The sequence below is a fragment of the Mus pahari genome, chromosome 9 (genome assembly GCF_900095145.1).
Source record: "Mus pahari chromosome 9, PAHARI_EIJ_v1.1, whole genome shotgun sequence".
NCBI lineage: Eukaryota > Metazoa > Chordata > Mammalia > Rodentia > Muridae > Mus > Mus pahari.
Window position 1 is genome coordinate 84,392,695 of NC_034598.1, and position 20,725 is coordinate 84,413,419.

Below are 20,725 nucleotides of genomic sequence, written 5' to 3' on the forward strand. Positions count from 1 at the left end.
TCTCTCTCTCTCTCTCTCTCTCTCTCTCTCTCTCTTTTCCTTCCTTCCTTCCTTCCTTCCTTCCTTCCTTCCTTCCTTCCTTCCTTCCTTCCTTCCTTCCTTTCCCCCTCACTCTCTCCCTCCTTCCTTCCCTCTTTCCTTTCTTCCATCCTTTCTTTTACCTTTCCTCTTCATACTCATCTGATTCACTATCTCCCCAAGAACAAGAGGCACTCACGCTCTTTAATTTGCCCCAATTCACACCTTCAGAGTTTGCCTACCTCTGATGTTCCCATAACAATTGGAAACTTTTCCCATTGGCCTCAAATTGACCTGGGTTTGACTTTTGACTTTAATTTAGTTAATGGACTATTTGTTTATTATAGTCATGCCTAGTGATATGGGGAATAATAAAGGATTCATATGCATACATTTATTGAGGGTTGTTACTTATTTAATCATGTCATTCCCAAGTTGATATGTGGAAGTCCTTACCCCTAGGACTTTAGAATGTAACCTTATTTTGGAAATAGGGTCTTTACATAAATAATCAAATCAAAAGAGGTCATTAGGGTGGTCTGCAACCAAGAGTGACTGTCTCCTTACAAGAAGAGAAATGTGAGCACAGAAACATGAAGACACAGAAGCCAGTGTCAAAATACAGTGGTAAGGACGCCACATTCAAGGCAACAAGCCTAGAACATAGCCTTTTCACAGAGTCCTCAGTAGACTCAACCCTATTGATACCTTGAGCTTGGACATATTGCCTTACTCTGAGGCAACTGTGGATAGAAACGAAGGTGAATACCTTTGTTAATAAGGCAGGCCCTGCCTTGGCTAAAGCACTGGTCTTCTTAGGAAATAGTGGGAGGAGATGGACGGGTAAGGTGTAATGAGAGAAAAAAATCCAAGAAAAGAGCAAAAGTATTGAAGACAGGAAGAGCTTTCGGAGTGGAGCCAATGGTTCTTAGGTGTCTCGAAACATTTGGTGAAGGGGACAGTGAAGAACCTTACTAAAGTCAGAGAGGGTATTTTCATCACAGAGAGCTGGCTTTGTAAACCTGGCTCTGCTAACAGCTTTCCTAAACCCTGTTGAGTCTCACTCTCTTCATTTATAAGTATGGGGATACTGATAGATGCATGAATTGTGCAGGTTAATTTGTAGGAACCTGTATAAAATACTGTATAATACTTAAAACCTTCCACTCATCAGTGTTGAAAAGCTATGCCAGGCAGTGTGCTAGGCTTTAGGAATACAAAGGTAAGTAACACCCAGTCTATTCCTTAGGACCTTCACTCTCTAGGGTAAGAACAGAGATTTGAACAGATTAAAATGATGGCAAAGAAACACGAGGACTAGCACAGGGCTAAAAACAGGGCACTGTGGATGTCGGTGGGTAACTGGGAAGGGAGAAAAGAGCCCTGAGAGACAGGGTGGGGTTAGGAAGTATTTCTTTGAGGAAATGGTGTTTAAATGGATTTGAGAAAAATCAGGTGAAGAAGGAAGAGAAAGGAGTTCCACTCAGAGGGAAGACAGACTTGCCGTACAGCTGTGTTTTTCTCTGTCTCATGCCTCTTCAGTTCACTTGCTGAAAATATACTCTCGTCTGCAAAACACTGTCAAAGTCCTGAAGCCTGGATCCTGTTCTGACTGTCCTCAGCAGCACGCTGAGGTTATCTTTAAAACAAACAGACCATCAGAATCCCTTCCTGTAGCCATCTGCCTGTTGCCTGGCTGCCCCCAGCCCATGCCTTCCTCTCTTCTCATCCTTCTCCTTATTTGCTTGCTTCTGCTTTCTTTCATTAGATCTGGAGACACGGGATAAAAGCTAATTTCTAACTGTGGGGCAGGGCAGCAAACTATGGCCCAATGATTAATCTGCCTGTTTTAATAAATAAAATTTTACTGGAACAAAATGGCACTCATTCATATTCATACCATCTATAGCTATTTTACTGCAACAACAAAGATAGATTTTTTTTTCCCCCACAGAGACCATACGTCTTGCAAAGGCTAAATGATTTACCACATGGTCCTACACACAGATGGCCCAAATCTGGTCCAAGATTTATGTGTGGTGGAAGGAGATGGGTATAGGGAATAAGTGGACACTATACAAGTAATAGAGGCAAAGGAGGAAATTTTAAGGAAGGGTCCTGCAGAAGAAGTGTTCATAAGTTCTACCTGAAAGGTCAGAAGAGAATTGACAGCTAAAAGATGAGACAACTGAACTAAGAGCCAAGGGATAAAAAAGAAGTTAAGAGAGAAGAAAGATGACTCTTGGCAGAGAGTGGTGTGTGCACAGCCAGGCAGTGGAGGAAAAGCTTGCAATTCAGTTCCCTACTGACTAGAGAAGAAATGAGAAGAGATAGATAAGGCTCTAGGATTAGCGGGACCCAGATCAGCAGGGTTCCCAACTGTGAGAGTCACACTATGGATTTTTGGAAATACCTTACCATTTCCCACAGGTAAGAACCTCGGAAGGATTAGAGCACCACAGATGAAAGCAAGTGTGCGCCTAGGATCCCTCTGGGCAATTAGCATTTGTTGGGCATTTATTTTATGCCAGATCTGTGCTAAATGCTTCATATGCATATATACATAATGGAAATGCGCAGTGAGTAGTGGCGGGAACCAGGTAGAAAGAGGTAAAGCAAGGCAAACAGACATGGCTCTCAGAGCATGTCTGCAAAGTAGAGGATCCCATATGACATACAAGGATGGCGAGGAGACCAGGGTGATGCATGGGGTAGGGTGATGTCCCATAGTCGGGGCCAGGAGGGGTAACTGAAGGTAAGGAGTGGAGACAGAGGGTGTCACGAGCTGAGAGGCCAGAGAGAAGTGATACAAGCAGGGCTGACTTGAAGGAGTGCAGTCTGTAGGAAAGTTGGGAGACAGGCTGGCTTACGGAGAGGTTAAGGCATTGCCGGGAAATGAGAAAATGGAGGTCACAGCCCTTGAGCAAGTTACCTGGGAGTTCTGCTCTATTAAAGCACAGAGGAACATGGTTCGAGCTGGATTTCTTAAAACGAGTCTGTACCTCAGCAGCTGTAGGACGTTCTTAGACTCACGAATGCAAATTCCTCACCCCAAATATCTGGTCATTTGAAGCAATTCTGGAGATCAAATTATGCAAATGTGCTCCATGACTAAATTAGAGGCTAATTCATGTGAACATTCGTTAGTAATGGGAGTTACATTACTGGATTATTAGAAAATGGGGCAACATATTTTAGTGCTTAAAATTTTAATCAGAGTAACTTCCAGATGGAGGAAAAGGCTCCTTTCCATCACCAGATTGGAATCATGGCTGACATCCCCCCTGAGAGTCAGTCTTTCAGCACGGTCAGTCCAGCACACGCTCTCACTTCTGACTCGCTGTGCTGCACAAGCAATCAGTATCCTTTCCCAGGCTAATGGCATGTATAAAAACAATTAATAGCTCTCATGACACCAACGTTTTTGTCCTGTACCTTTAGACAGCTCAAAATATTAACATAATCACCCCAAACAGCACTGCTGCTAGATTCCACTAGTAAACCAACCCATTAGGGAGACAAGACCATGCTGATGAGAAGTCTGCCTTTCTCTGTCCCCCTACCACCCCTCTGCTGTCACTGCTTCTTGTATTTGTAAGTTAGCTGTTGTCCAGATAAAGAATGACTCTCCCTTTGGCACTGACTGCTAGATACCGACAAATTTTAAATGTCAATGGTTGAAAAACAAAACAAAACAAAAACAAAACCAAAACCAAGCCACTTTTGTAAGAATGAGTCTACCTCTGCTAAATGAGTTTGGAAACTTCTAGCTGATTTTATAATAGAAGGCCATCCACTCAATTCAAAGCCCAACCTGCTCTAGAAACAGGAAGATAGAGGAAATGGACAGTTTTCTCTTATACATCATAAAAGCTTCCTAGATTTGCCTGAAAACATTGTTAAGTAAGAAATCATCATGGAGTGATTGGTCTTAGACATTATGGTCAAGTTATTTCTGTTGTCTACAGGTCTAACTTCTTACTTGGACGGTGGTTTGCTAAGACTTAAAAGGTCAGTTTTTCCAGACCAGCTGCAAACTGAGCTCTTGTTGCAGCAAAGTTCTCTGGAACACAGGACAGACCTGTAGGTCTATTAGCATGTAACATGCACCACAAACATGGGAGAAGATTTTCATTTAAGTGTGTACCTATCCGCCTCTCTTGCTTCCATCTTCTGTTGACCTCTATAACCTCCAATAGCTCCTTGGGTCTTCTTCAGTGTGTAACGGGAACTGCTCATTTTGACCTCTAGTTTGTGCTATATGACTGCTATCCACTCAAGTTCCCAGAAGTGCCAATTTGTGTGTGGCTTCCAGTGGTACCTTTATAATCAACTCCGTAAAGCCTTCATCCTGAATACTGGTCAAATCACCTCAAGTCAATAGGTCAATAGGAGATGCTAAAGGAATGATACACTCTACAATTTCATTCTTTTCTCCTTTAGAATTTACAAATGTAACTGTTGGGTAGCGAGGCCAGAGAGACTCTGAATCAGTCCTCCTCCAGGCAATAAACCCTTGTAATATGGTCTTCACACCAATCTGCTGTAGTATTGCTTAGGAGTGATAGATGCTATCACTAGCTCCATTTGCCTTGACTTTGAACTCCAAAAGATTGCTTGCCTTGTCCGTTGTGAATTTTATTTAATATGGGAAAATCTGCAGATTGATTCTGATTATATGAAAAGATAAGGGGCAAGATTCCTGCCTTATATTCTATATGCATGAAGGAATGTTTGTGGGATGTGCAGGCAAATACGCAGGACAACAGTATGCCCTGCCTGAGGTAAGGGTCATGTTTTGTTCATCATTATGTCCTTAGTAATCAACACTTCCTAACACATGGAAAATATTTACAGAGGACACAATTCCAGAAGGAGATAACTAGTGCTCTATACTCTCATTGGCCAAAAAGATTTTTAGTTTATAAATGAGACTGAAGGTCCAGTCATGTCAATCTGTTGTGTATGTGGTTTTTACAGGTGGATTTCTATGCATATAGCATTATGTTAGGAGCTGTGAGAAAGGCAAGGAAACCACACACAAAACAGACTCGCTGAGTTTTTATTCTAGCCGAGAAGACAAGATATACACGAGTGGAAACTTAATTCCTAACTCTAGAACGATGGCTGCAAAATCCAGCCACTAAGCAAGTTTGGAAAGACTAACTACTATGGACTGGAGTCCTTAAGGGAAGTTATGTAAGCCAGGCAGGGAGACCTTTGAGAATAAAAAAATATAAGGGAAAGAAAGGAAATGACAGTCCCCGAGGGGCAGGAGAGGACATAAGGAGCAAAGACATAGAAATAGAGGGTTTGTGACTTGGACAACTTAGGGAACAGTCATCTAACTCAGAAAAAGAAAGATGGCAGTAGCAATAAATATAATAAGGGAAAAACAAGCAAGTCTGCATAACAATAGACACATCCCTAAACTCCTTGTTGGGAAAATAGACAACATTAAAACTTAGTCACATTACATACATTGCAAAGGCTGAAGAAATGCACAAGGCTCAGAGGACCCCCACAGCTTTCCCAGGTCTGGTGAGAAGCAGGGAGATTGTGCTTATGCGGGGAGCAGATGCAAAGTACTCTTTAGAGGAAAAAGGCAGGGCGGGACTAGGGAAGACTTCAGACACATGACTGGTGAGAGGGATTGTGATGTCAACCCACGCATGACTTTCCCAAAGTCTTAGCTGGCTTAAGGTCCTGTTGTAGCCCTTCTTGAATTGTACCAATTTCTGTTTATTTTTATATTCTTAATGATGCTTTGGATCTAATCTCTGCCCTTGATGTCCTATAAACCAGGACGAAGGCATAGAGCAAAAGTTTATAATTCTCGTACCTATGAATCAAGGGTAAGTATTAAGAGCCCGGGGAGAAGTAATGAAAGACGATAAAGAGTTAAACACATATGGGGAGGGGCTTCCTTCTTCTCTAGCCATGTTCAGGAATCAGTATCAAGTCATCTTTACTAAAGTTAATGATTGTCATTAGATAAAAATTAACCATGTATTGTGTTTATGTTTAAGAGTATATAGAATATATTTAGCAAACAAAAAAATTAAACCTCAATTAAATGCTTTCTTCAAAAGTTATTTACACAAAACCTTTACACTTAACCCACAAATAGAATATGTTTCCAAAACCAAGTGCACGTATGGATGTCCTATGACATTTTAACCAACATTAATTATATTCTCTTGATGTCTACTGTCTTCTTCTAAAAAGGCCTACACCACATCACGGTTAATGGGAGCGTGGTGCTTGTTGCTTAGGCAACAGAATGAATAAATGCAGGTCAGAATGTGCCACAAGAAAAACAAAAGCTAGACTATGATACCGAATGGAAGCTGAGCAGGTCTAACAGATTTTTACATTAATGAAATCTGTTTCTTAAAGTGGGCCAACCACGGAGGGCTTTAAGCTCAGTATTAAGTAGCCTACGGCAAACAACATACTATTATCGTAAAGGTAGACAATCTTTTCTCACAATATTGGCCCCAAACAAATGGTGCACAGAAGCCTGAACTGCACTAACTGATGACACCATTTCACAATGTACTTCATCTCCACAATTAATTAATCCTTCTACATGGCAGATCAAAGCTGTTGTTTTGATTTTGTCTCATGGTACAAGTCCTTGGCATGTCTGAGTTAACTAGGTGATCTTATGTTCTGGAAGATTCAATACACTACTTGGAAATAAACAGGTAAAGCCACAACTTTGATCTTCTTCCTATGATACTCTTTTTTTTTTTTTTGGATGTTTTTGGTGCACAATTCACACCTGACTGTTCTGCACACTCTTTCTTCAAATTCTTTTTTAAAACCAGAGAGATTACCTTCTAGTTAAATACGTTCAAAGGGGAATTATATTTGTTCATAAGTGTCTAATACTCAGAGGAAAATTAAGCTGAATTAAAGACCTTCAGTGTGGACGATTAACTCAGTGAATCTCAAACCCAACTTCTCACGGACCAGAATAGATTTAGACCAGGGCTTGGGAATGACATGCCCCATTTCAGGTAGAGATGGTGGGTGGGTGGGGGGAGGGGGAAGTAGCTATGCAGAGAGATGTGGTCAATATAAGTAATACCGAAACAATATTCAATTTGTTTGCTAGTTCCGGTAACTATTAATACCATCTGTTTACTGCCCTAAGTGAGTCTTAAACCTCTCCAGGGCTGCAACAACTTCCCCTTCCATCCTATTTCAACACCCACAGAGTCTCGACTGTATAACCAGTGACTGTCTGATGGACACAAGAAAAAGAAATGCATAGCTCATTAATTAATTAAAAACACAACAAGATACCCCTAAACAGTTATATGCCTATATTACTTAATGCTCATATGATGGGCCACATTTATGCATTTTTAAAAACCTTGTAGGCATACACATTTTTTGTAGGAGTAGAAGTTCAACCATCTTAATAACCCTCAAAGCTGTAATAATTCAGTCAACTTTGGAGAAAAGCAATCTGGCAAAAGGAACCGCAAAGCTCTGACTAGCCCTCAGTGGCTTATGAATGTGCTGCAGGAGCCAGACTCAGCATTTGATCTCAGAGGAACGATTAAGGACACCTATGAGTCATTTGTGTGCTACATGCTTGTGACATGAAGGTCTCCCTAAATTTAGGGATCAGTGATAATGTGCGATGGGACCTTAAAAGCAAGGGAAGGTGAGAAGAACCGTGATATAGCTTGAAGGAGCTTAACAAGGGGAGCTGATGAGCGCCTGGGGAGGTCTAGGAATGATTAGAAAACTACATTGTCGTCTGCACACCTCCCATCCTCCTCCTCCTCTTCCTCCTCCTCCTCCTTCTCACCTATATGCACACTGAGAAGTTTGCACATGCCCGGTTTAGACTGCACACAGACCAGGACTCGAAAGTACACCAATGCACTTGGTACATCAGCCCCTTTCTATACATACCCTGACCCAAGTGTTCGTTTTTTCACCTAAAGTAACAAACAATATTTCATCGCTCTTCAGTCAGCATGTGCTCTCGCTAAGCTCTGCAACCGGCTGAAGCAGCTAGCTCACGAAGGGTCATCCACAGGATTTAAACAGCCTATTGAATGATTAGCAGGGAAAATGATCTTCAGACCATCGACATAGCGGACTCTCTAATTAATCACAAATACTGATATTCAAGCGGAAATAACATGTCTCCGGAATCCAGATTTATCTGGAGCGTGGTATAAATCTAATTGTATGCTAAGATCACTAATGTATAGGAAAGGGAAAAAAATCATACAATGAATGACAAGGAGACTATAAATGTTAATCTTCTTTCAGAGCCCATAAATAGAGCTCTCACCAATTCATACAACACACATGTCTAATGGATGCATATAGATGCCATTTTCTAGTCAGTGTCTGTATGCACACGACAAGTTCTGTCCTAAAGGCATCCAGTTTTTCTGATGCAGTTACATATCTAAAGCTGATCCGTTTCCGTGCAAACCAGGCTGCCTCTGAGCCATGTAAAGACACATAAGAAGCAAAGACAGACAAAAGGCAGCTCCGTGGACACAGAGAGCATCTTACCATAAACTGTACACTGTCAAATCCATTAGCCATCAGGTGGTTCTCGTACTGAGGTAGCCCAATGCTTTCCAGCCATTGTCCCACTGTTTGGACAGGGCATCTGGGTCCTGTAAGAGGGTGAAGAGGGAAGCGCTTTAGCAGGGAGTAGCCGTCCACGGGGTAATAGCGGTAGTCCGGGGCTGAGGGGTGGCATTGCCACATCATGCTCCTGGGGAAGTTGTTATCAAAGGAGCCCGCCAGCTTGACAGATTAACGTTCTCAGCGAGAGCAAAGTCAGAAGGAAACCATAGTTTGCCAGGCAGGCTGTGGAGTAGGACTTGATCCTAGCCGCACATTTCTTTACATATTAATCTTTACTACCGACCAGTGCGTCATACAGCCCCCCAGAACCAGGCAGGAGAAGAAGGCATATCAAGCTGTCAGCCTAGGCTGCTCTGCGTTCTATGTGACTGCTAGAGTACTCCACAATGAGCAACACACGGCCAGCAGCCAGAATTCTTTTTATCAAGTACTCCTACACTCATCAGTATGCAGCTCCACGCTCCTTGCTCCCCCTCGCTCGCTCGCTCCCCTTCATTACCCAGCCCAGGCTACACCTCGCATTTTCAATAATAGCCATCAGATAAGGCAGATTTTTTTTTTTTTTTTTTTTTTTTTGTCTGCAAGCTGTAAGCCCGCTGCTGCTGCTGCTCCCTCCTACACACCCATCCAAGCGTCAATCTTGAATGATGAGAGCAGTCAAAACAAATGCAGAAAATAGCAAGACTCAAGCAAACCAAAGCGCCTCAATCGGAATCGAAAAAGCTTCATCCCGGTTATACGTTACCGAGCTATTTGTTATGGAATTTTTTTTTTTTTTTCTTCTTCTTACGTTTCAAAAAGACACCAGGAAACGAAGCTTGAACTACAGCTCCTAAGGAGGCTCGCCACAGGTCCCCTTTCCCCTTCCCTTCCTCGCCTTTCTCCCTTTAAAAATGTACCAGAGGGAACCGTTTCTGATTGAAAGCTTCGCAGTGTAATTATTCTTTTTTCTTTCCTGTGCAGTCTCAAAGTGAACCTCTCTGGGGATTTTTTTTTTCTTTTTCTTTTTTTTAATTTTTGAATTACTGAAACATATAGAAACTGTATCATAACCTGCAAGCCAAGACAATTCATTCCTCGTTTGTCCTAAACAACAACATTATTAGGCACAAGAAAAGCCATTCCCACTTTGGTATTTATAACTCTCTCTACCAAGCGCCCTATTCTGAAATATCTATAAAGGTAACATTAACTGGATAGATTTTTTTTTTTTTTTTTTAATAAAGAAGAAGAGCCCTAACCAAAAATAATTCAAGAATAACAGATGTTAAGTGTGTGAGTTTTTACTGAATGGCAGACAGACTGAGTAATTTATTTAATAATGGAGAGAAACCACAGATTAATAATAGAATCTACAGAACTACCTCATCGGAGGAGAGACTCAAGACTTGGAGAGAGCTATCGGAGCTACTCGGCTAGCCCCCAGTCCTAGGAAGGACCCTTGCCCTAGTGTTCCGGGAAGACCACCGTCTTCTGCTTGAATGCCGCCTGTGATGGGGCTCTCACCACCAAGCCCAGGCTTCTGTTCATTAGAAAGATATTGTACTTCCTACCTAACTCCCACTCTCTGGCTCCAGCTTTGCCTTGGGAGTCACACAGATTGGGAACAGAGTCTCTTCCACATCGAGTACTTTAAAAATTAAACAAAACGTTCACACGACCCACCCCACTCTGCCCTGAACACACGGTACGTGCCCAGTGAATATTGACTGGGTAAACAAAACCGTCACTGGTCCTCAAGTCTCCTCTTTCTCAGTTTCTTTTCTCATTTTAGGGCCATAGCCAATCTCCTCACCATATAAATATTTACTCTCAAAGCAGCGTGCATGCTTCTTCTATTGCTGCCATCAATCCCTGGGTTCTAATCCTTCTTCCTCTCTGCTGTCCTATGTTTATGGACCTGCTGTCTTCTTGTGATTTTTGCTTTCTTTGTTTCCTGGCACCTGGCCCAATATAACAAGGGCTATTGCATTGTTCTTAAGTCCCTGCTGCATTTTTAATCACTAAAAACGTTTTCACTTCCTCCCCTCCCCCCCCGTGTGTGTGTGTGTGTGTGTGTGTGTGTGTGTGTGTGTGTGTGTAGACCACAGTGTACACATATGAAGGTCAGGGGACAACCTGTATGAGTCTGATCTCTGCTTTCATCATGTGGGTCCCAGGGATTAAACCTAATTAGGTGTGACAGCAAGTGCCTTCACCCCCCTGAGCCCTTTTTTGCCCTCTGATCCATGATATTTTTCTTTTAAAAAATCTAATTTATAAACAGTGTCAGAATAATCCAAGACACAGCATTGATAACTCAGCCTTGTTTTGAAATACTGCTGTGGTTTCCCGATGGATTAAAAGAACTCTGGACTCTTCGTGGTGTTTGGGGTTTTCATCTGGCTCTACCCGCTCTTCACAGTTCTTAACCAGGGGCGATTATTTGCTGGTCTCTGAAGGAAGGCTGAAATGTACTTGGGTAGGTTTTCTTCCTATCCTACAACTCTGTCGTTTCCCTTATGAAACCTCTTCTATTCCTCGATAGGACACATCTCACTCTCTTTTCTCTAAAGTGGCACATTTAGACCTTCTATAATAACAAATATTTCCTAACCTATATGATCATTACTTGTGTCTAAGACGTGTTTCTTGAAAGCAGGGCGTATGCCTTTCTAATACTGCATGTACATCATATGCATTCAGTTTGCATTTGATAATCAACATGATGTGCCCTCACAGTCCGGAACTATAGAAAGCACTCCCATTTTCAGATTTAAATCATTTTGTTTTAGTCAGTAGGTAAGTTTTAAAAACTGTACTCCAATTATCTGATTTCGTAATAAAAAGGAAGTATTGTGGCCCACAGGAAAAGAAGCAGGAAGAATATAAGAGCCAGAGATAGTGGGTACCAGTAGGAAAACTGTTTCCCTGATGTGACAGGCCACTGCCTATGTGAGCTCTCAGTGGCTGTGACTAAGTGCATAAGACCTGCATAAGATCAAGCCCACCCAAATCCCAGCATGGATCCGGAAAGATCTATGAAGTCCTGCTACCTGCTAAGAGTTTTTTGGTAACTGATGCCTGCTGGCGAGGAAGAGTCAGTTATCTTTAAGGATGGAGTGACCAGCAGATAGTTTTACACTCATGCACACTAAACAGACTTTAAAAAGTGGGTTTAACCAAAGAGCACATGAACTCGGAAAGGCAGAGTGGTAGGGGAGCTGGGGGAGGGGACCAAAGGGGAGGAAAGGTGGGTGGATTTTATTCAAAGGCAGTGTATGCATGCATACAATCCTCAAACAAAAGGAGACATTTTAGTTTTTAAAAAGAATTTTCAGGTCAGGATTTTTGCTCAGCATCTTTACCCTCTCAATTGAGCAAGTGTGTCTGGATGAGTTACATTGTACTTGATTATAATTTATCTCTTGTTGCCTCTCGATCTTTTCAGAATGTCAAAAAAGTTATAGACGTGCATGGATCAACTGTAGAAGATTGCAATTCTGCAGCATGACCTGCAAGTGAAGATGAAACTAAGATATCTATGACTTGTGAATGATTAGATCGGAGGCTGTTACCAGGTGAAGTCAAACGTAAGTCTCATGTACAGTGTCTCTTCATGGACTTGTCCGGGGAAGGTAAACAAGCTCTATAAACACTGAGCAAACATAAGGATATATTTTTGTTTGGCAAGGCTTATGATGATTGGCTCGCTCTTTAAATCCCAACCAATAACCAAGCACCTAGCAAAAGGAGCATTCGATTCCTAGGTATTAAGTCATGCTCATTAAGTGAATGAATAAATGAATGAATGAATGAATGAATGACTCTGGAAATAGGTTTTGGTTTCTTAATAAATAAAAAGGGAAAATAATTTGAAGGCTTAGACTGTTGTATAAAGACAGCTCAGAGAGATCACTGGTAGTCGGCCACTTTAAAAATCTTTATATAGAAATTCCTGAATTCTGTTATTTTAATTTTTAATTCCTTGATTTCTGTTTAATACTTGTCACATGTTAGCAAAATGTAGGCAGAGTGGGGGGAGTGAATTAGGAGATGGCAAGACAGGAAAAGGAGGGAGAGGAGGGACAGAGGTCCTGAGTCATGCTGGGTTCTGATTTTGTTTAAGTGTTTTCTCATGAGTCAAACTTCTACAGGATCCTGATTTAGGCCTGAAGATCACATTTTTATAGTGTCTAAATATATTCTTCATTTTACTTAAAATACTTTCCTGGAGTCTTGAAATTCCTACAACACATTACCGTCTAGGCACCTTTATGCAGCCAGGACCTCTGTAATTTCTCAAAGTGAGATTCAAACAGGGAGAAGAGGGAGTGAGTTCAGGACCACGTGTCCCAACTTTTCAATTATCATTATTGAGGATAAAGAAACTGAAATTCAAGCTATGTGATGGGACCAGGGGCTTTCCGATGGCACAGTCTTCTGAAGACAGAATCCTAGGGGGCTCCATGCTCAGAAACAAGTATAATTGCCCAATACTAGGGTAATAAAACAAACAAATTCCAATTAACCTCCCCCCCAAACCACTAGAAGGTTCTACAAATTATTCTAAGACTGCACAACAGATGAAGAAATACTTATTTAAAACACTTCTAAATAGTGTGATCAGGATTCTGTGGTTGGTAGTTGATGGCTGGCTTCCACCTTCCTTTGTATCAGAGTCCTCTCCACAGATACTCTTGGTATAAGCACAACCAGGACAATGGGCACCTTCTTTCCTTAGCTCCCAGTCCACAGATACGGCATCTCATCAGCAGGGGCAGACCAGTCTTCCCTGACTCCTTGAAGTTGCGGAGGTCAAATTCCCAGTGAGAACAGCTGACAAATCAGGAGCTTCCTCCATCCACCCAGCTCTCAGTCATGGGGTAGAGTCCACCTCAGCTTGAGTAGACCAAGAGCAGTAGGGGCACTGTGCACTCCCAGGGTACAGGCTCCATGCTCAGAAAGGTAACCAGAGAAGGCAAGGCCCGTGCCACCGTCCACTGCTAACAAGGACCGCTCAAAGCTTTTGTCTAAGTGAAGAGTCAGTCGTTAAGAATCTAAAGTTCTAAAGCTCTGCTGGGGGGGGGGGAGGGGGTTAACTTCATTTGAAACAAAAGTTGAGGACAAGGATATTATCAAAGCCAATAGAAAGTCAGACAGAGTCATACCTTTAATCCTGGCACTCCAGAGACAGAGGCAGGAAGATTGTGAAATCTTAGCCAGCCTGGTATACATAGGGAGAGTCTGTGTTAAAGTGGAGCTGGGGGGGGGGGCAGGGGGGAGGGATAAAGAAAAAGATTTGGGTGCCAAACAGCTAAGGAGAAGCTAGTATACTTCATTCAGGCGAAAAGTCAAATGGTATCCCACTTTTAGAGAACCAGGGAACAAGAAATCTTAAGTGCCTTCTGCCTGGCTTCAAAAACTTGTTTCATTTTAATTGGACGAGACTACAGGACAATTTATACCTCAGGGAACTGAAAACACATATTAAAAAACAAACAAACTAACTAACTAACTAACAAACAAACACCCCAATAGCATGACCACCCAGTGATTAGTGGAGCTTCATAGCTACATATCAACCTGTGATAGCAGATGAGGGACAAGAGTTGACACAGAGATGGGGGCAAGATGACAGCACCTAGCAGGTAACATTTGTGAATAGATGCATACAATGTGTTACATCCATAAAGTGGAATATTACTTGGTGATAAAAAGAAGGGAGGCAAGAAGTGCTACAATAAAGATCAAACTTGGAGATGCCATTCTAAGTGAAGGAAGCCAGACAGAAAAACCAGGTGCTATATGCTCCTGTTCCTATGACACAGAGGAGATAGACAGAGTCAGAAAGTAAGCTAGGAGTTCCCCAGGACTGGGAAGGGGATTTGAGGGGGCATGTAGAGTCACTATTAACGGACCTGGGAGTCCTTATGGAAGAGATGGAAATGTTTTATACTTGCTTATAGAGCTGGTTGTCAACTTCTGTAAATATACTAAAAAACCCACGGCTTTGCATATTTTAAATAGGTGAACTGAATAGTAAATAAATTATGTCTCAACAGCTTATGGCTACTTAATAATAAAATGTAAAAAATAAAGTTATATTTTTAAGTTCAACAAAATTGAGCACACAGTTGTATATAAATATCTTTGATTATTTCACATATGATATATATGATATATATCATATAGCCTGCTATTTTGGTGCTTTGTTATCTTCTTCTCATCTTTATTTTTCTTGGTTATCTCTCCCCCGTCTCTTCTTTCAGTCTGTGTCAACCATTATCCTTATAAAGATATCCATATTAACAAGCTATGATGCAAATTCACATATATTTCCTCACTGTTAAATAGCATATATATGTATATATATATATATACACACACACACACACATATATATATATTCACACACAAAGGCTAGTATATTCAGAGATACATAAAATATGTAGGGAATTTTGACAATGTTTTACAAAAAAAAGGAGTCATATCACACTTGCTTTTGTGAGCCTTATTTTTCTGATCCAATAACGTCTTATGAAAATTCTATTAAAGAAATTATTAATTATTATTTAGTATTCATTGTTATTGTGTGTGTTTTTTTTAACTTTAAAAATAACTGCATGAACCTGGAGAGATGGCTTAATAGCTAAGGCTACGTGCTCTTGCAGAGGACCCAAGTTTTGTTCATATGTGTGTGTGTGTGTGTGTGTGGGGGGGGGTATTCTGTCTAAACCCCACCCCCACAGTTACAGTTGTCAGGTAGGCTTGAGCCATTATAAAAGGGGCTGCTGGGCCCCTCCTCCTTCTCTTACACTCTTGCCTCTTTCCCACCTTGTGCCCCCTCTCTCCCCATTCCCTTCCCCCCTCTCTCCACGTGGTCATGGCCAGCCTCTACTTCTCTACTCTCTTCTTCTCTCTGCCTTTCTCTCTGCCTCTACTACTCTCTTAACTCCTCTCTCCATGCCCTAAATAAACTCTATTCTCTACTATACCAGTGTGTGTCTGTCCCTCAGGGGGAGGGGATGCCTTGGCATGAGCCTGCTGAGGCACCCCCTTCACCCATATCCCACCAGAACATATTCTTACAGCTCTTTCTCTTTTTATGATCACAACACTACGTATATATATATGTATGTGCATATACATATGTATGACTGCATAGTAGTCCATAATATGGATATGCCACAGTTCATTCAGTTTTTTTCTGGTATCTCTAGGATAATTTGCTTGTTTTCTTTAACTTTTTCAGACAACATATAGTTTTATAAGAAATAACCATGAGGGGAGATTACATAATACTTTACCCATCCACCCCTAGTTTTTCATGCAATAACATAGGCAGGTAAGTGACACTGATAAACTCTATTAACTTCATTCAGATTTTACCAGTTTGACATGCACACATTTCTGTGTTTCTCCCTATCCAATCTTATTGCATGTGAAATCATGTGACCACCATTGCAGGAGCGATAATCTCATATACTCTTTTATGGTCCCAGCCGTCTCTTTCCTTGTATTCCACATCTTCTGGCAAGCATTAATCTGCTCTCTGTGTCAATCATGTGGTGACTTTAATAATGATTCTTGGGGGCTGGTGAGATGGCTCAGCGGGTAAGAGCACCCGACTGCCCTTCCAAAGGTGCAGAGTTCAAATCCCAGCAACCACATGGTGGCTCACAACCATCCTTAATGAGATCTGACTCCCTCTTCTGGGGCATTTGAGGACAGCTACAGTGTATTTAAATAAATCTTTAAAAAAAAAAAAAAAAGAATGATTCCTGGGTGACACATATGCATAATGTATCTTCTGGGAGTGGCTTTTCTCACTCAGTCTGTCCTTTGAAACCCACACTAATGATCAACAGCATAGACCTTTCGGCTACTGTATAATTTTTTTGTGGCATGGTCAATTTGTTTAAATTTCCATCTGTTTTTCCCAGAGTAAGGATACCATTAGCAAAATATGACCTCCCCTAAGTCACTCTATGTGTTCCCAACTCTGGTGACATTACAACTTTGTAACCTTCTACCTTTTCTTCTCTCCTTTTCCTACAGCCAAATGCAACCACTGGATTCTTTACACTCACCTCTCTACCTTATTGTGAACCAGTTCTCACTGTTTGCTGGCACTTGTTAAGATAATTGTGTCCTAGTCAATTTCTAACATGTCCTGGTAGTGTTTTCTCCTGTTTAACAAATCATTCATTGTTTGAGTTGCATGCTTAAGTTGGCCCATCCTCTTCAACTTGGCCTCGCTATACTTACTGCAGTTAGTATGACAGTGTGCCTTCCTACCTTGGGCTCTCTATTTTCATTTCTTCTAGCTTTGTTAGGCTATTTTCGGAAACTGTTTTTAATTGAATCAAAATAAAACCAATGTATCAAACCCTGTGAGCTACACGTAAAGTGTCACTTTGGGGGAAATGTATAGCACTGGATGCCTGTGTTAGAAATGAAGAACTTCAGGTCAGCAAGTACTTAGGAAATAAAACAAAAAGAAATAAACTCAAGAAGAGCAAAAGCCAGAAAATAAAGATCACCAAGGAAATAAATAAAATATAAAACCAGTCGATAGAGAAAAATCACTGAAACCAAAGGTTTCTGTTGAAATGATCAGTAAAATTGAATAAGTTTATGTCTGTAAATTCAACCATTCAAGAAATGGACAAATGTATTGGGAGATGAACTACTGGACCTTACTTATGGAGAACTACACAACTGAAGAGTTCTCTGTTTATTAAATGTATTATATTCATAGTTAGAAATCTTTCTACAAAGAAAGCCAAGGACTTGATGACTTGAGAGGTGAATTTTACCAACTATATAAGAAATAATGCCAATTCTACACAAATATTTCAGAAAAATGATGTTAGACCACCATTAATCCAACTCCTTAACCAGAGAGAAGCTGTAGCCATACGAGAAAACAACACTGTGTATACCAATGTCCACTGGGCACAGGTGGAGAGATTCATGACCAAATCGTGACAAACATTCAAGCTAATGTAGTTTAATCAAACACCTCTGGCAATTCATGAAAGAGGAATAAAATAAAACATATCCAGATCAGAAAGGAAAAAAAAAACCTGTTCCTGTTGATATATGACACGATTTTCTATTTGTAAAATTTTATGAGAATGAATGTAAAGTTGACTAGAGTAAATGAGTTTAATAAGATTTGGGCATACAGGACCAATGTACAAGAAAACCCAACTGTGTTTCTTTATAAATAACCACAAATAATTAATAAAATTTAAATAAAAATCATTGTAACACACAACAATGCCCAGACACTATGAATCTCTTAGGAGTAAACACATCAAAAGATGTGAGGGACTTTATACTTACAGCTATAAAACATGGCTGGGATGTATCACATAAGACCAAAATAAACTGTTCTATGGATTGTAACACTAAACATTATAAACACACTTGTGTTTCCCAAATGACTCTATATACTCAACTGAATCTTAATAAAAATCCCAGCAGGTGTATTTGGTGTTAGAAACTGAATTATATGGGAAATGTAAAGGATCTAAAGAAATAAACTGGAAGTATAATGCTTTAAGGGAATTTGATCATCAAAGTTCAGCAAAAAAACCTTTAAGTTTTGCCCTTCAAAATATACTTCAAAAAATGTGACTATGCATAAATCATATCTGATAGCAAACATATGCATTTGTTTTATTTATGTATACATGTATGTAGTTGAACTATCAAAACACAGTGGTTAAAAAATAAAATAGATATTAAATGGATAGGGGAGTTAAACAGGGGTTTCACCAGAGATGGATAATCAATAATCATGTGAAAGCATGGAGTCCACATAGAGAAATGCTGGGAATATGCAAACGAAATCTACGATGAGATCATACTGACTAGAATGCCCAAACTGGGGCTGGAGAGGTGGCTCAGCGGTTAACAGCACTGACTGCTCTTCCAGAGGTCCTGAGTTCAATTCCCAGCACCCACATGGTGACTCACAACCATCTGTAATGGGATCTGATGCTTTCTTCTGGTGTGTCTAAGGACAACAACAGTGTACTCACATAAATAAAATAAAATAAAATAAATTTTTAAAAAAGAATGCCCAAACTATGTCTTAAAAATACAGATGCCTAAACTAACAGAGTCTGAAAACATCAAATGCTGATGATGGTATAGGTTGATTGTGACATGGACCGATTGGAATCCCGACACTGCTGGTGACATGTGAAATGATACAACCACTAACAACAACCATTTCTAATAGTTTCTTTTACATAGCCATTCCAAAGTTCTGGAGTCCACCAAGAGAAATGAAAGCATGTGCCAGGCAGATACTTGGAGCCAAGAAGTCACAGTGGTCTTCTCTGTAATAGGTAGTTTGGAATGTCCATTGAAAGATGAACAAACAAACTGTGGTATAGCTATACAATGGGTATCTTTCAACAACAAGCAGTTGAAACAGTGCATGCCTAACAGAATAATTCTACAGAGCAAATACAATACAGATGCCTCACCTAAATAACACATTCTGTACAATTCCTTTTATTAAGGTCCTAGGAAGCACAAACTCTTCTATCATGACAAGAAAACAAACCAAGCCAACAAACAAACAAATAAACAAACAAGCAAAACCCCAAATAGATTGACAGTTCTAGGAGTAGGGAGAAGAAGAAGGTCAAATGGATCAGGCTTAGACATGAACGACCATTGTGGCTGGTTGTGGGAATTCTCTCATAGCATCACCTCTCTAGCATCAAAGTATATACTGAAGCACGTGCTGTCTCTTGTGCATTCATATGTATGGGTGCATGTGGGGAGCAGGGGTCGATGGCGCGTCTTCCTCAATTATCTTCACCTTTATGTCTTCAGACAAGATCTCACACTGAACCCAGAGCTCAGTGATTGACTAGAATTGCTAGCTAGCAAGCCCCAGGATCCTTCCATCTTTATCCTCTGTGGGTATCACAGGTTCACTGTCCTGCTCCTGGGTCTTTATGTTAGTGCCAGTTAACTCAGGTCTACATGCTTGTGTGGCAAATACTTTTCCAACTGATGCCTCTTCTCATGTGATGCTCAGCCTTTCATAGATCGAATATACACAATTAAGTCAGCTTTATTTTTCTTTTTCATAGAAGTAAAATAGGGAAAGGAAATAAAGTGTGAAGTCCAGGGAACGTAAGGTTTCTTAGAGCAGTCAGGGGGATGTTTCTGTGAAAACTTGAGTGCAGGAGATGCCAGACTGGTTTTCTAGGAAAAGAGTTGTAGGCAGTAGAAACAGCATCTTGTCCTGAATGCCAGGGTGGTACCTAGTAAGAGAAGTCATAAAGCTCTTAACAGGAGTCCCACTTTCTGCCTCATCCCCATCCAAATGATGGATGGACTGGGTTCTCACTCCAGACCTTGGTCCAAAAACTTAACAACTGTACTAAAATCAAGGCATGATTTCAGTGTAGCTCTTTTAGAACTAGTTTTCACTTTTTAAACAAGGCAACTAGAATTCTGATTATTTTCTGCCATCTTTTAATTAGCTTCTCATTAATTAGGCAGGGGGAGGTTCTTTTCTGTATACCTCATGCACTTCCTTAGCATGCACTGATTTTTTTTTTTCAACAAATACTTACAAAGTACTTCTTGTACCAAGAATTTGGCTAAGACATGGGGAGAGAGATTTGAACACCCCTGCTCTTGTGCAATTTAGAGCCTCAGGAGAACACCAGTTTATCCCTGAGAAAAGAGGTCCTTGAGAGCAGAGGGATTAAAACCAGAAACACGAGTTATTGTGACCAAAAAGAGAGGAGAAACGTCTTAAGACAAAACATGGTCTGCATCAATAGGTGTTGTTTAGTAAGGTGAAATAATCAAGGTAGGGAAATGCTTTGTCAGAGGCAATAGCTGTATTTGTTAATTTGGAAAACAGCACTCGGAGAATCGGAGAGAATGGAGAGCTTCTAACAAGGGCTGAAGAGAAAGGAGCTGATTGGCTTCTTAAAAATGTAATGAATATTGGTTAAATACTGAAGTGACAGACATAAAACTTTTCTGTCCCCCAATTTCCCTTATGAATATCAATGCAAAAATACTCAATAAAATCCTCACAAAC

The 20,725-nt window shown here is 40.7% G+C and overlaps 1 protein-coding gene across 11 annotated transcripts in view; it reads right to left on the minus strand.

Moving 5' to 3' along the window:
• The window catches only part of Anks1b (ankyrin repeat and sterile alpha motif domain containing 1B), a 1,029,892-nt gene that overhangs the window by 387,541 nt on the left and 621,626 nt on the right, over positions 1 to 20,725 (minus strand). For 10 of the 11 annotated variants that reach the window (XM_021205751.2, XM_029542211.1, XM_029542206.1 and 7 more), the window contains exon 15: positions 8,572 to 8,678. In XM_021205751.2, the coding sequence (XP_021061410.1) occupies positions 8,572 to 8,678 (107 nt within the window). Of the gene's footprint in view, positions 1 to 8,571; positions 9,075 to 20,725 lie in introns of those variants that run through there. The other variant, XM_021205756.2, reaches the window with a different exon arrangement.